Source organism: Lithobates pipiens, unplaced genomic scaffold (genome assembly GCF_037356315.1).
Source record: "Lithobates pipiens isolate NorthernLeopardFrog02 unplaced genomic scaffold, aLitPip1_a1.2 Scaffold_8, whole genome shotgun sequence".
Taxonomy (NCBI): Eukaryota; Metazoa; Chordata; class Amphibia; order Anura; family Ranidae; genus Lithobates; species Lithobates pipiens.
Genome location: NW_027507903.1, coordinates 267,339,895 through 267,355,299, shown reverse-complemented (window position 1 = coordinate 267,355,299; position 15,405 = coordinate 267,339,895). Strand labels below are relative to the sequence as shown.

Sequence of the window (15,405 nt, the reverse complement as noted above, 5' to 3'; positions counted from 1 at the left end):
CGCCCCTTCCTTTCGATACCTGACCATTTGATGCGATCAGACGGCACTCCTACCCACTGCCCTAAGGCTATGTCCCAGGTATTTGGTGAATTTTACAAGAAACTTTATAACTGCTTAAGTTCAGATTCTACGTCCCAATTCTCCCAGACAAAATTTGATGATTTTATGTCCTCCATAGACCTACCCAAACTGTCCACTGCACAAAACTCCACGCTCAACGCCCCTATTACTGTGGATGAGATAGCGGGGGTGATTAAAGCCTTGCCGGCTCACAAATCCCCAGGCCCGGACGGGCTCCCTTATATTTACTACAAAATCTATGCTCCAATTCTAAATCCCTACTTGCAGACTTTATTTTCCTCTTTGCTCAAAGGTTCTGTCCCACATTCACAGTTCCTACATGCACACATAACCGTCATTCCTAAACCGGGTAAAGATCCGTCTCTCCCAGATAATTATCGCCCTATTGCGTTATTAAATTCGGACTATAAGATCTTCACTAAACTACTGGCCAACAGACTTTCCCCACTACTACCGAGGTTGATTCACAGAGACCAATTAGGCTTTGTCCCAACGCGACATGCAGGTGATAATACACGACGGAGTATAGACCTGATAGATCTTTTGACTAAAACCAAGCAATCCGCCATTGTCCTAAGCCTAGATGCACAAAAAGCTTTTGACCGCCTAAGTTGGCCGTTTATGTTTGCAGCCCTTTCCAGATACGGATTCTCAGGACCCTTTATACAAGCCTTGCAAGCTCTATACTCTACACCTTCCTCTCAGGTTCAACTGTCCTCATACTTGTCGCAGCGGTTCCCCCTCACCAATGGCACTAGACAGGGGTGCCCTTTGTCACCCCTGTTGTTTATTCTAAGCTTAGAACCTCTAGCTTCAGCCATCAGGTCTCACCCAGACATCCGGGGGGTATCGTTGCGACAACAAGAATACAAACTATCACTTTTTGCTGACGATATCTTACTGACACTCACCCATCCCCTCATATCCTTGCCTTCTCTTCAGACAATTCTCTCCACCTTTGGTTCTCTCTCAGGGTTTAAAATCAACCAGTCAAAAACAGAAGGTCTACCCATTAACATTTCACCAACATTGCTTGACACCCTCCAACGCTCCTTTAGCTATCGTTGGTGCCCTTCTTCCTTGAAGTACTTAGGAGTTCATCTTACTTCCTCGTACGACTCCCTCTATCAAGCAAATTTTCCTCCCATGTTTGCAGAAATAACCCGTCTCTTAAATCTGTGGTCCCCTCTTCCTATTTCTCTCCTCGGTAGAATTAATGTCCTTAAGATGTCAATACTTCCTAAATTACTGTATTTATTTGAAACACTTCCTATCCCAGTCCCAATGTCGCAATTGAAACTTCTCCAAAGAAAATGCCTCAAGTTCATATGGAATAATGCATCCCATAGGATTGCACGCTCCGTAGTCTACTCTTTAAAGTCTAGAGGTGGACTGGTGGCACCAGATTTCATTAAATACTATTACGCCTCTCACCTCCGGGTATTGACTTCCTGGATCTCTAGAAAGGCTCCGAGCAGGTGGGCTGAGATTGAGATGGCGGTCACTGTTCCAGTACACCCGTGCTATTTGTTATGGCCTTCCTCTGCTAAATTTATGCCTCAATTGCGATCCTTATGCCTAGCACCAATGCTTTTCACCCTTTCCATTTGGAAGAGATGTGCGGAGCAGTTTTCCCTATCCTCTAAATGTCCCCCATTTCTAAATGTACTCTTTAACCCGGATATACCCGATGGTCTGTCTTATACAAGGATGCTTCCCTGGACGCAGGCGGGAATCTTTCAGTTGCGACATCTCGTACATCCGGCCACGCGTAAACTTATGCCTTTCTCAGATCTGCAAACAAAATATGACTTGCCTACCTCCCTTCTATACTCATACCTACAGTTTAAACATTTCTTCCACTCTAATTCCCCCTCTCTTTCTTTGGAGAAACCGACTGATTTTGAGGCCCTGTGTGCCAACGGCCCCTATGAAACCAAACAGATTTCCTCTATATACAAAATCCTACAGGAAACCCCACCTCTAACGGAACTCACTCATAATTACATGAAAAAATGGTCCCGCATACTGCAACGACCAATCTCTCTATTAGACTGGGGTAAAATATGGGAATCTACATCCAAAACGTCACGTTGTGTAGTGCAGAGGGAAACCGCTATTAAGATCTTGATGTTTTGGTACAGGACCCCGGACTTGCTGCATGCTCGCAACCCAGCCATCTCCAATATTTGCTGGAGATGCGGCAAGTCTGTAGGTTCTCATTTCCATATATTTTGGGAATGCCCCTTTATTAGCCCTTATTGGACTAAAATTCAGGATCTTTTACAAAAGGTACTAATGTCACCTATCCCTCTGAATCCCATGCACTTCCTTCTAGGCCTTCCTTTACCGAGACTGTCTAAACCCTCGCGCAACCTGATGTCCTTTATCCTTCTGGCCGCTAAGAGAGCAATTCCTAGACATTGGCTATCCACCACTCCCCCCACATTCCATCTTTTTCTTTCCATAATGGCAGATATACGTAGGATGGAACACTTGACTGCTAAAACGGAAGATACACTACCCTCTTTTTATAAAATATGGAAGAAATGGGACGACTCTGAGTTCCCCCTTGAGTCTGCTAACCCTTAAACCTCCTGATTCCCAGGATGCAAACGTCTGATTAAGTTGTATCCTGCTATCTTATTCTTTCTTTTTTTTTTTTTCCTGTATTGTTGTTATACGTAACTATATATCCTCTTCCGCTTTCATTTACCACATGATATGGTATGCTAATTGCACTTGAATGATCCGTGGTCGGAAGATGCTTACTTTATGAACATACCTGTATGTACGCTCGATTTTGTACGTTTCTATATACATGGCTTTGTATTATCGAAAGTTGAAATGCTTTTTCTTTATACTGTATTGTACCTTTTTTTGGAAAAAACTTTATAAATAAACAATAAAAAAAATAAATAAAAAAAAAATCTTTCAAAACATTTCCTTTTTATGGACAGATAGAATGCGTAGTCTATGGTGATTGGATGACTCCAGACAGGATTTTGAACTCCCCGAAATCTTTGCTGAATCCAGGGGGAAAAAAGTGCACAAAGAAGTAGTTTATCCCTGTGGTTGATCTTGTTGTTTCAGTCTTAAACCTTAAATGTATTACAATTTAACAAACGCCATTCAATTTTAGTTGACTAAAATGTACTGATTTTGTTCCGGTTTTAGTCAGAGTACTTTTAGTCATAGTTTAATCAGCCCCTAAATGGCCCTTACAAACCACTTTGACCTACAGGTAAGCCTAGATTAAGGCATACCCGTAGGTCCAAGAAATATCTCCTAAACCTACATGGTTTAGGAGATACTTATTAAAAGACAGTCACAGCTGTCTACGGCGCATGTGTAACTATTTCTAAGTAAGATGAAGCTGTGTTCACCTTAAATACCCAATCCTGTGCAAGAAAAAAAAATCCAGTTTTTTAATTTTTGTTGCGTGTAAATGGGTAAAGTGAACACAGCTTCATCCTCTAACATTAAATTTGCAGAGTATTATCCTCTCAATCAGAGTAACACAATAACAAACCAGGCAAAAGCTCAATATAACATTGGGGCTTGTATACTGCATGGTGTATTTTAGTGACTTCCAGTTAACACAATTTGCTAATATGTTATAAATTGTGTGTTGCTCTATTTATCAACAGATAAAGAAATAAAAACAGACCAGTTTATGAATGATAAGAAATCACATGAAGTTATGGTCATGTCGTTGCTGGTGGAAGGCATTGCAAATATCTATCACATAAAACAGGTACATTTCTACAGTTTCTTGATGTTTGCTGTTTTTATAAATAATCCTCTTTTTTGCAGCCCTGTGTGCGATAAACTAAGCACAGTGGCCTCCGAGTAATGATTTTATTAATTTACACACTTTATTTATTTGGCTCCTTGGTTCCCCCCAAAAAAAGAATGTTGAATTCAGCAATCAGTGACCAGTTCTCTCCTGGCCCGTAACTTCCCCATTTCTTTATTTTCCTATTATGTAGTGAGGCTGCTCATCTCGCTTTGTGGCCACTATGGAACTCAGGAGTATTAAAACGAGTGGGGGGGGGGGGGGGGCGTGTCCGGACGTTGAGCTGAGTGGATGCTCTGGCTGTGAGCTCCGGCCTTCCGAAGGCCTAAGTTGTGGATTCTCGGGTCCCTCGGCCCTTGCCTGGTCCTCAGTGCGGATCCCGGTGTCCCTCGGTATCTGGGGTCCTCTGGGCACCGGAGACGCGGATCGCGCACTCGCCGCGGCCGCTGCTGCGCGAGTCCGCGGCTTCGGCCTAGTTGGAGCATACGGCGGCCATCTTGGTACACCCTGCGGAACGGACGCCGCTGCCTCCTGCCATCCGGGCCCTCCCGTGGCTGTTCTTCGGCCTGCCAGGGGTCCGCTGAGGCCCAGGTACGCGGCGATCTCCTGGAGCCAGGCCGCCTGGAGTGGATTCCGCGGCTCCGGCCTGTTTGAGGGAAACGGCGGCCATCTTGGCCCACCCGACAGCAACTCCTCCGCTGTTCTCTGGATCCACCCGCTCCCCTACACCTGCATCTCCTTTCTGGACTGTTCTACAGCTGGGCACCCCTTCCTACGTGGTCAGTGGGGCCGCGGATTCTGCTCCCAAGCCTGCTACGTCGGTCAGCCAGGACATAGGTAGGAAGCAGCCATCTTGCTACACCCTGACACGAGTTATCAGCCTCGTTGCTTTGCCTTCCCTGGACCATCCCGATTATACAGCGCCAGACACTGGCCTGTCTCAGGGTATCCTGCTGGCAACTTACCTTGTACCAGTGCAGATAGGGGCTTATTCCCCATAACCGCATACATCGGCCATCTTGCTCCACCCGGCGACAGGCCTTTAGGACCCTTCCTAACTCCTCCGGGTCTGGATCGCCCCACGCAGGGTCTCTGGCACTGAGGGGCCTCAGGCGTGACATGTAGGATGGAAGTCATGTAGACTTTCGGTCCCCGTCCCTACATTTGCAGCTCCTGTACAGCGTCCACAGCTTCTTTAGATCCAGGAGCGACACCACAGCTGGTCAGCTACTTCCGAGGTGCTTATGGGAAAGATTGGTTTCCAGAAAGAAATTTACCGTGGATTTATCCCGCCACCACCTAATAAAACCATGGAGTGCTTCCTGTATAAGTCACAATCCCCGACCCCGAATGCTGCGTCGTGTTCACCAGTCCCTACCGACTCCCTCTCCACAGCCGAACAACCACCTCAGACGGACCTCAGGTCCCACCCAACACAACTCTCCGATACATCAGCTATGGTGACAGTAGCTGTGTTGGACCTTAAGCTTCAATCACTGCTCCAGGACCTGACCCATAACATAGCTAGAGAGGTGGGTAAAATAGCACACGAACTCCGTGGGGAAATAGATCAACTTGGAGAACGTACAGACACCCTGGAGAACAAATTCGACGAGTTGACCCAATATGTACACGCTCTGGAGGAAGACAACGCCGCTATGAAGCACACGGCCTCCCAACTCCAGCTCCAACAAGAGGACTTGGAGAACAGAGAAAGGCTTCAGAACCTAAGAATCCGGGGAGTACCTGAGGCTATCAGTGATAAAGAACTCCGCCCATACCTCCTAAGCCTATTTGTCACCTTGGCCCCCCACATCCCAGATATCGATTGGCGTCTTGACCGGGCTCACAGATCTCTGGCTCCTAAACCTCCACTCGGCTCTAACCCCAGGGACGTCATTGTCCGTTTTCATTATTATGAGAGTAAGGAAGCCCTCACTACCGCAACTCGCAACAAGTCTCGCATTGACTTTAAACAAGCCAAGATTCAAATTTTCAGCGACCTCTCCCCTATCACCCTGGCAAAAAGACGCAGCTTCCGCCCAGTTACCACGCACTTACAAAACCATCAAGTGCCTTACCGCTGGGGGTTTCCATTTTGTCTCTCTGTATCTAAAGATGGCGCCCAATTCTCCCTACGTGACCTTTCTGAAAGCGAAGCCTTCATTCGTAACCTAGGTCTCCCACCCATCCCTGAGGAGGACCTACAGCTTCCCATCCAAAACCCCAAGCCTCTGACGACACCAGCCAAGATATGGACCCCCGTACGTCGGCGACCGCAGAAGTCCTTCTCCACTCCTCAACGAGCTAATCCTGCAAGATTTCCTACCTGAGGGGGCTCCCTCTTCAAGGCTCTCTTGAGCATTTCCCAACCTTACCAATCTTACAATAGCTTACAATCCTTTTGTTTAACTGCTAACCATCCATTGAACGGAGCTGACTATTTTTCTTTGAAGAGACGGGAATCTACCGTCGGATCGCATGGTCTGCCATGTCCCTTACTAATACCCCAGGCTGCTGCCTGGGTTCCCTGAAGTTTTTTTTCTCTTCAGGGTCTCCAAAAATGTTTTCAAATTATTTTTTCCGTTGTTTTTTTCTTCTTCTTTTTTTCTCTTTTTTTTATAGATTCTCATTCCCGCTTCACGGAAGCCTGTTTTCTGACCCTTTTTTGGTCACCAATGTTTCTTTTATGATACCATTTCAACTTAAATATTTACTTGTTAATGTACATATTGCACTAAGGTTATATTACTGTTGGTTTACAAACTATGGTACGTTAGCTATACATGAGTCTGATTTACTATGGCTCTTAGAATATACTCCTGTAATGTGAAGGGCCTGAATTCCATCAGCAAGAGATGGCAAGCTCTGAAGGAGTTCAGGACCTCCAATGCGGAGGTGATCATGGTCCAGGAGACCCACTTCAGACCGGGTGGATCCTTTAAATTCGCATCTAAGCATTTTCCTTTGGCCTATTTAGCCTCTGATCCCTCTGGGAAGGCTGGTGTGGCAATTCTCATTAAACGTTCTTGCCCGCTACACATCCTCTCTTCCTATCTGGATCCACACGGTCGTGTTGTGCTCCTGAGCTGTAGTCATCTGAACACTCAATTCATTTTAGCTAACATCTATGCTCCAAACGTGGGTCAGATTGGTTTTATTACAAAAGTTTTGGAGAAACTCCAATCGTTTTCTCAACCATTTATGATTATAGGGGGAGATTTCAATGTGTGCATGTCCCCGACTAAGGATAGACGAGCCCTATTTCAAGACACCCCGCGGACCGCGGTCCAGAAGCTTGCCTCCTCATTCCGTAAACTAACTAGATCGCACAACCTCTTTGACACATGGAGAGTGAAACACCCTACTCAGACAAGCTATACGTTTTACTCTCCCGCTCACAAGATGTATTCCAGATTGGACCACTTCTTTATAACTGCCCCTTTCCTTCCATACATCGTCTCTTCTGAGATCAACCCCATTACTTTGTCGGATCATGCACCTATTGAACTTGACGTTGTCTTGACGGCCTCCACCCCCAAGACCTGCCATTGGCGTCTTAATGAATCTCTGATTAAAGACCCAAAAATCCAAACCCAATTGCATCAAAAACTATCTGAATTTTTCCACCTAAATGATGGATCGGTTGCAGAGGTTTCCACCTTGTGGGAGGCCCATAAGGCTTTTTTCAGGGGTGAATGTATCTCTGCGGGATCCCGCCTTAAGCGGGACTCCATCAAACTCAAAACTGATCTCCTTGCTCAACTGAAAATCGCAGAGATGCACCTACTCACCTCCTCCACGGTGGAACGACTGAGAGTAGTTACCTCTCTCCGGAACCGCATCAAATCTTTTGACATGAACAGGATTTCCAAATCTATGCTATGGGCCAGGCAAAAGTTCTATGAATTTGCAAACAAGCCACATAGAATGCTTGTTAATAGACTGAAATCACGCCCCTTCCTTTCGATACCTGACCATTTGATGCGATCAGACGGCACTCCTACCCACTGCCCTAAGGCTATGTCCCAGGTATTTGGTGAATTTTACAAGAAACTTTATAACTGCTTAAGTTCAGATTCTACGTCCCAATTCTCCCAGACAAAATTTGATGATTTTATGTCCTCCATAGACCTACCCAAACTGTCCACTGCACAAAACTCCACGCTCAACGCCCCTATTACTGTGGATGAGATAGCGGGGGTGATTAAAGCCTTGCCGGCTCACAAATCCCCAGGCCCGGAAGGGCTCCCTTATATTTACTACAAAATCTTTGCTCCAATTCTAAATCCCTACTTGCAGACTTTATTTTCCTCTTTGCTCAAAGGTTCTGTCCCACGTTCACAGTTCCTACATGCACACATAACCGTCATTCCTAAACCGGGTAAAGATCCATCACTCCCAGATAATTATCGCCCTATTGCGTTATTAAATTCGGATTATAAGATCTTCACTAAACTACTGGCCAACAGACTTTCCCCACTACTACCGATGTTGATTCACAAAGACCAAGTAGGCTTTGTCCCAACACGACATGCAGGTGACAATACACGACGGACTATAGACCTGATAGATCTTTTGACTAAAACCAAGCAATCCGCCATTGTCCTAAGCCTAGATGCACAAAAAGCTTTTGACCGCCTAAGTTGGCCGTTTATGTTTGCGGCCCTTTCCAGATACGGATTCTCAGGACCCTTTATACAAGCCTTGCAAGCTCTATACTCTACACCTTCCTCTCAGGTTCAATTGTCCTCATACTTGTTGCAGCGGTTCCCCCTCACCAATGGCACTAGACAGGGGTGCCCTTTGTCACCCTTGTTGTTTATTCTAAGCTTAGAACCTCTAGCTTCAGCCATCAGGTCTCACCCAGACATCCGGGGGGTATCGTTGCGACAACAAGAATACAAACAAATCACTTTTTGCTGACAATATTTTACTGACACTCACCCATCCCCTCATATCCTTACCTTCCCTTCAGACAATTCTCTCCACCTTTGGTTCTCTCTCAGGGTTTAAAATCAACCAGTCAAAAACAGAAGGTCTACCCATTAACATTTCACCAACATTGCTTGACACCCTCCAACGCACCTTTAGCTATCGTTGGTGCCCTTCTTCCTTGAAGTACTTAGGAGTTCATCTTACTTCCTCGTACGACTCCCTCTATCAAGCAAATTTTCCTCCCATGTTTGCAGAAATAACCCGTCTCTTAAATCTGTGGTCCCCTCTTCCTATTTCTCTCCTCGGTAGAATTAATGTCCTTAAGATGTCAATACTTCCTAAATTACTGTATTTATTTGAAACACTTCCTATTCCAGTCTCAATGTCGCAACTGAAACTTCTCCACAGAAAATGCCTCAAGTTCATATGGCATAATGCATCCCATAGGATTGCACGCTCCATAGTCTACTCTTCAAAGTCTAGAGGTGGACTGGCGGCGCCAGATATCATTAAATACTATTACGCCTCTCACCTCTGGGTATTGACTTCCTGGATCTCTAGAAAAGCTCAGAGCAGGTGGGCTGAGATTGAGATGGGGGTCACTGTTCCAGTACATCCGTGCTATTTGTTATGGCCTTCCTCTGCTAAATTTATGCCTCAATTGCGATCCTTATGCCTAGCACCAATGCTTTTCACCCTTTCCATTTGGAAGAGATGTGCGGAACAGTTTTCCCTGTCCTCTAAATGTCCCCCATTTCTAAATGTACTCTTTAACCCGGATATACCCGATGGTCTGTCTTATACAAGGATGCTTCCCTGGACGCAGGCGGGAATCTTTCAGTTGCGACATCTCGTACATCCGGCTACACGTAAACTTATGCCTTTCTCAGACCTGCAAACAAAATATGACCTGCCTACCTCCCTTCTATACTCATACCTACAGTTTAAACATTTCTTCCACTCTAACTCCCCCTCTCTTTCTTTGGAGAAACCGACTGATTTTGAGGCCCTGTGTGCCAACGGCCCCTATGAAACTAAACAGATTTCCTCTATATACAAAATCCTACAGGAAACCCCACCTCTAACGGAACTCACTCATAATTACATGAAAAAATGGTCCCGCATACTGCAACGACCAATCTCTTTATTAGACTGGGGTAAAATATGGGAATCTACATCCAAAACGTCACGTTGTGTAGTGCAGAGGGAAACCGCTATTAAGATCTTGATGGTTTGGTATAGGACCCCGGACTTGCTGCATGCTCGCAACCCAGCCATCTCCAATATTTGCTGGAGATGTGGCGAGTCTGTAGGTTCTCATTTCCATATATTTTGGGAATGCCCCTTTATTAGCCCTTATTGGACTAAAATTCAGGATCTTTTACAAAAGGTACTAATGACACCTATCCCTCTGAATCCCATGCACTTCCTTCTAGGCCTTCCTTTTCCGAGACTGTCTAAACCCTCGCGCAACCTGATGTCCTATATCCTTCTGGCCGCTAAGAGAGCAATTCCTAGACAATGGCTATCCACCACTCCCCCCACATTCCATCTTTTTCTTTCCATAATGGCAGATATACGTAGGATGGAACACTTGACTGCTAAAACGGAAGATACACTACCCTCTTTTTATAAAATATGGAAGTAATGGGACGACTCTGAGTTCCCCCTTGAGTCTGCTAACCCTTAAACCTCCTGATTCCCATGATGCCAATGTCTGATTAAGTTGTACCCTGCTATCTTTCTCTTTCTTTTTTTTTTTTTTTTCCTGTATTGTTGTTATACGTAACTATATATCCTCTTCCGCTTTCATTTATCACATGATATGGTATGCTAATTGCACTTGAATGATCCATGGTTGGAAGATGCTTACTTTATGAACATACCTGTATGTACGCTCAATTTCGTACGTTTCTATATACATGGCTTTGTATTATCGAAAGTTGAAATGCTTTTTCTTTATACTGTATTGTACCTTTTTATTTTTTTGGAAAAAACTTTATAAATAAACAATAAAAAAAAAAAAAACGAGTGGGTCTCAGGTCATCTATTGGAGATGTGATCAATGATTACTAAATTTACTGTCACCGGGAGCATGACAAAGATAGCATACATGCCAACACCTGACACTTTGATGAGTTTAAAATGGCCAACATTTAACCACTTGGTGCCGAAGGTACGTCCTGGGACGTCCTTGACTTTCCGGGGGTATATCTGAATGATGCCTGAGGCTACAGACATTATTCAGATATCGGCGTTTTCAGCCGCCAATTTCTTGCACCATAAGAACGATCATAGTGGCTGTTCTGTTACAGGCGGCGGGAGGGGGGGCGTCCATGCCTCTACCGACTCACCACTTTCATCGGTGAGTTGGACACAGGATCCTCCGGCCCCCGGATGGTGATCATAGAGATTTCCGGTGGACCAGATGGTCACCGGAGTCTCTATGATCGTTCGGAGGCTGGGCGTCACGCCCAGCCTCTGCATTCAAATAGCGGCGCCCCCTCGCCTGGGAAGCCGTGATCGTTTTTTAATTTTTTTTTATTTTAGGCTTCCCAGCCTAGAGGTGAGAAGTGGGGTCCCACTGTAAATAGGTCTGATCATGCCATATTCCTATTACAAGGGATGTTTACCTTCCTTGTAATAGGAATAAAAGTGATCAAATAATTTTTTAGTTTTTTTTAAAGTGTCAAACTAAAAAAATAAAAGTAAAATTAACAATAACTAAAAAAAAAATAATTTAAAGCACCCCTGTCCCCGTGAGCTTGTATGCAGAAGCAAACGCATACGTACGTCCCGCCCACATATGAAAACGGTGTTAAAACCACACATGTGAGGTATCGCCGCAAACTTTAGAGTGAGAGCAATAATTCTAGCCCTAGACCTCCTCTGTAACTCAAAACATGTAACCAGTGAAAAATTTTAAAGAGTCACCTATGGGGGTTTTTAAATTCCAAAGTTTGGCGCCATTCCACGAGAGCGTGCAATTTTGAAGCGTGACATGTTGGGTATCTATTTACTCGGCATATCTTCATCGTTCACATTATGCAAAAAATGTGGCTAACTTTACAGTTTGTTTTTTTTTCTGAAAAAAATGTGTTAAAAAAATTGCTGCGCAAATACTGAGCGAGATAAAAAGTTGCAACGGCCGCCATTGTATTCTCTAGGGTCTTTGCTCAAAAAACATATATAATGTTTGGGGGTTCTATGTCATTTCCTAGCAAAAAAAATTATGAACTTTACATGTAGGAGAGAAATGTCAGAATTGGCCTGGATGCAAAGTGGTTAAAGTTAAACATTTTGAATATTAACATTTCTTTTAGTTTTAATTTTATGTCTAAAAGGTGTACTTCATTTTAAAAGTTGAACTGGGGAAACATAAATAGAAGTTTTATAATTACCGTATCCCTCGCTCCCTTGGTAGACACTGGGTTTTAGGTGAACCCTCAGCATCCTTACTTATAATGTAGAATGGCTAATTCTGTACTGTACATGATGAGTTTGAGTGCCATAGCTGTGAACATGTCAAGATTAGTTGTGTAGCATGTTGAAAGCCTGCAAGAGCCTGGCATAAGGTAAGTAAAACTGCCCCCCCCCCCAGTTACCCCTAAACAAAAATTAGCATCTAACCCTTGTAGTGTGTGTGCGGGTGGGAAGGCTCCACTGCAAAGGTATCTTTTTATTTTATCCAAAGGTCTGAAATGGTCAAGGATTATTTTAAGTTAGTAGGCTAATACAAGGTAATTTGGTCCTGTCATTTTTCAGCCTATATGTTTTTTTGGCAGAGTTTGCAGTGCAACCATAACCAAGGTGCAAATACAAAACAGTAACCGCAATTGCCATTTTCATGAAAATATTTTTATTAAGCTTCCTTCTATGTCTGCAGAAATAATTAGCGTCTTTTTTTCTTCGTGTAGTGTGCACTTGTTCTAAACTATTTGAGATAATAACAAAATACACATGCAAAAATGAATGTAGCATTATTAATGAAACAAAAACGTTATGTGCCCCCCTAATTGAATCCATACATTTTCTCAGTTTTATATGTCCCAGACAGAAGGAAATCTGTTTTTAAAGGAGCAGCAAAAAGATAGTGTGGACATCTTAGGTGTTGACAACAGAGATAGGAGACCTATAGATGTGCTGTCTTAGCAGTTCTATTACATTTCAAAGCCATTTTTACTGTGCCCAAAAAAACTTCCTATCTGGGGATCTGAGTAAGCACTCCTAGGATGCTAGCATTTAAAAACAATCTAATATACAGCATATACATTTACCTTCTACATTTTCTGAATGATTTTTTATTTATTTTTGCTAAATTATTACTTTTTAAAGTTTTCATTTTAATTCATGTATGCTTTGGATACAAATTTCTTTAAAACTGAATAATAATTTTCTATATTTTTTACATTTGTTTCATTATTAGAAGGTACACATTAATACCTTGTTAAACTGCAAACTTAGCTGCATTTTATCTACAATAAGTTGCACATTATATTCAGCCCTTTAAAGCTGCAGAAATGTTGAATTGTAGGACTGGCTTATAGTGAACAATGACCAGCCTGACAAACGCTCCATCCCCTCATTCTTTTCTGCAGTATGCTGCCCACCCCTGCGGCCTGTATATACAGTGGCATTTAACCACTTGACCTCTGGAAGGTTTACCCCCCCCCCCCCCTTCATGACCAAGTAATTTTTGTCATACGGCACTGCGTTACTTTAACCCACTACCACAGAGCGTATGCAGGTGTGCATACTCACTTTTTGGGGCTTATACCGAGATGATGCCCGCAGCAACAGGCATCATCCCGGTACCATTGTTTAGAGCTGGTGATCGGCTACGTTCCCCCCTCCTGCCGCTTCTGGCGGCTGGGGACAGACTGTCTTTTAGACCCCCAATCCCTCCATAAAGAGTACCTGTCACCACCTATTACTGTCACAAAGGATGTTTACATTCCTTGTGACAGTAATAAAAAAGTGATCAAATTTTTTAAACACAACTTAATAATATAAATTAAATAAGAAAAAAAAATGTAAAGCGCCCCGTCCCCGCGAGCTTGTGCAGCAAAGAAAATGCATACGGAAGTCAAGCCCGCATATGTAAATGGTTTTCAAATCACACATGTGAGGTATTGCCAGGATCGTCAGAGCGAGCGCAATAATTCTAGCATTAGACCTTCTCTGTAACTCTAACCTGGTAACCGTAAAAAAAAAAAAAATTAAAGCGTCGCCTATGGAGATTTTTAGGTACCGTAGTTTGTCACCATTCCACGAGTGCGTGCAATTATAAAGCATGACATGTTTGATATCTATTTACCCGGCCTAACATCATCTTTCACATTATACATAAAAAATTGGGCTAACTGTTTCATTTTTTTATTAAATTCATGAAAGTGTTCCTTTTCCCAAAAAATTGCGTTTAAAACACCGCTGCACAAATATGACATCACATAAATTATTGCAACAATCGCCATTCTATTCTCTAGATTCTCTGCTAAAAAATATATATTTATAATGTTTGGAGATTCTAAGTAATTTTCTAGCAAAAAATACGTATTTTAACTTGTAAACACCAAATGTCAGAAAGGGTTAACTGACAACTGCGTGATCATGCAACACTGTACCCAAATAAATTTGATATCCTTTTTTTCCCACAAATAGAGCTTTCTTTTGGTGGTATTTGATCACCTCTGCGTGTTGTTTCTAAATGTGTCACCACTGGTGAGATTTGTCCAGGTAACCATTTTCACCAATACAGGAAGTGAGGAGAAATTTAAAAACATTGTGAATTTTCCCCAGAATGGATTTCTTTGTAGAGATTTTCAGTCATTTTCAGTTGCATCTTCAAGACAGAAAGTGAAGCAAATTTTCCCTAGCAGGACAGGATCCAGATAAAAAAAAAAACTGGTTGGGGTTTTAGCCTTACAACTCTTTATTTTAAACAAAGAAAGAAATGTTTGGCTTTACATACATTTTAAAGCATATCTTTAAGGCTATCTTTACTGAAAGTCACATGCAAAATGATTAATACATTCAGAGATATAAACAACTGAAGTTCTGCTGAAAATTTGGAAACTTAAGTCAACATTAGTCCCTCCTACCTACTGAGCTTTCCAGTTGGTCAATTTTTTTAAGATGTTTAACTTCAGTAATCAGTAGGGTGGCTCAGGGGCAGACTGGGCTAGGCCAAGCTCCGATTTTTCAATAAAAGTAGAGAAGTACATATAATTTAAGATGACTGTATCTCTGGATCTGCTGATTATTTGGTCTTCGGTTTTTATTTTTATTTTTTTAATTTCATGCTCATTGTGAATTGCCCAAGCTTGAGTCAGTTTTACTTTAAATTTAACCCTTTCGCTGACAGGCACTGTGCTCCATTTTCCCACTCAGGTGGCCAGGCATGCAATTTTTTCTATTGCTTTTTTATTTTTCCCTTACAGCTTTTAGAGTTTGTTAAAGACCCCCAAAACCATATATTTTCTGAAAGCACATGACCAGTAGAATACAAATAGTGTGCTACTAATTTTTAGGGCACAGTGATATTTGCACAAATGTTTATCAAAACAATATTTATTTTCTTACATCAG

The 15,405-nt window shown here is 42.9% G+C and overlaps 1 protein-coding gene across 3 annotated transcripts in view; it reads left to right on the top strand.

The window, feature by feature from the left end:
- METTL25 (methyltransferase like 25) overlaps positions 1–15,405 on the top strand; it is a 403,498-nt gene that overhangs the window by 141,140 nt on the left and 246,953 nt on the right. For all 3 annotated transcript variants that reach the window (XM_077471886.1, XM_077471887.1, XM_077471885.1), the window contains exon 4: positions 3,732–3,838. In XM_077471886.1, the coding sequence (XP_077328012.1) occupies positions 3,732–3,838 (107 nt within the window). The remainder of the gene's footprint in view (positions 1–3,731; positions 3,839–15,405) is intronic.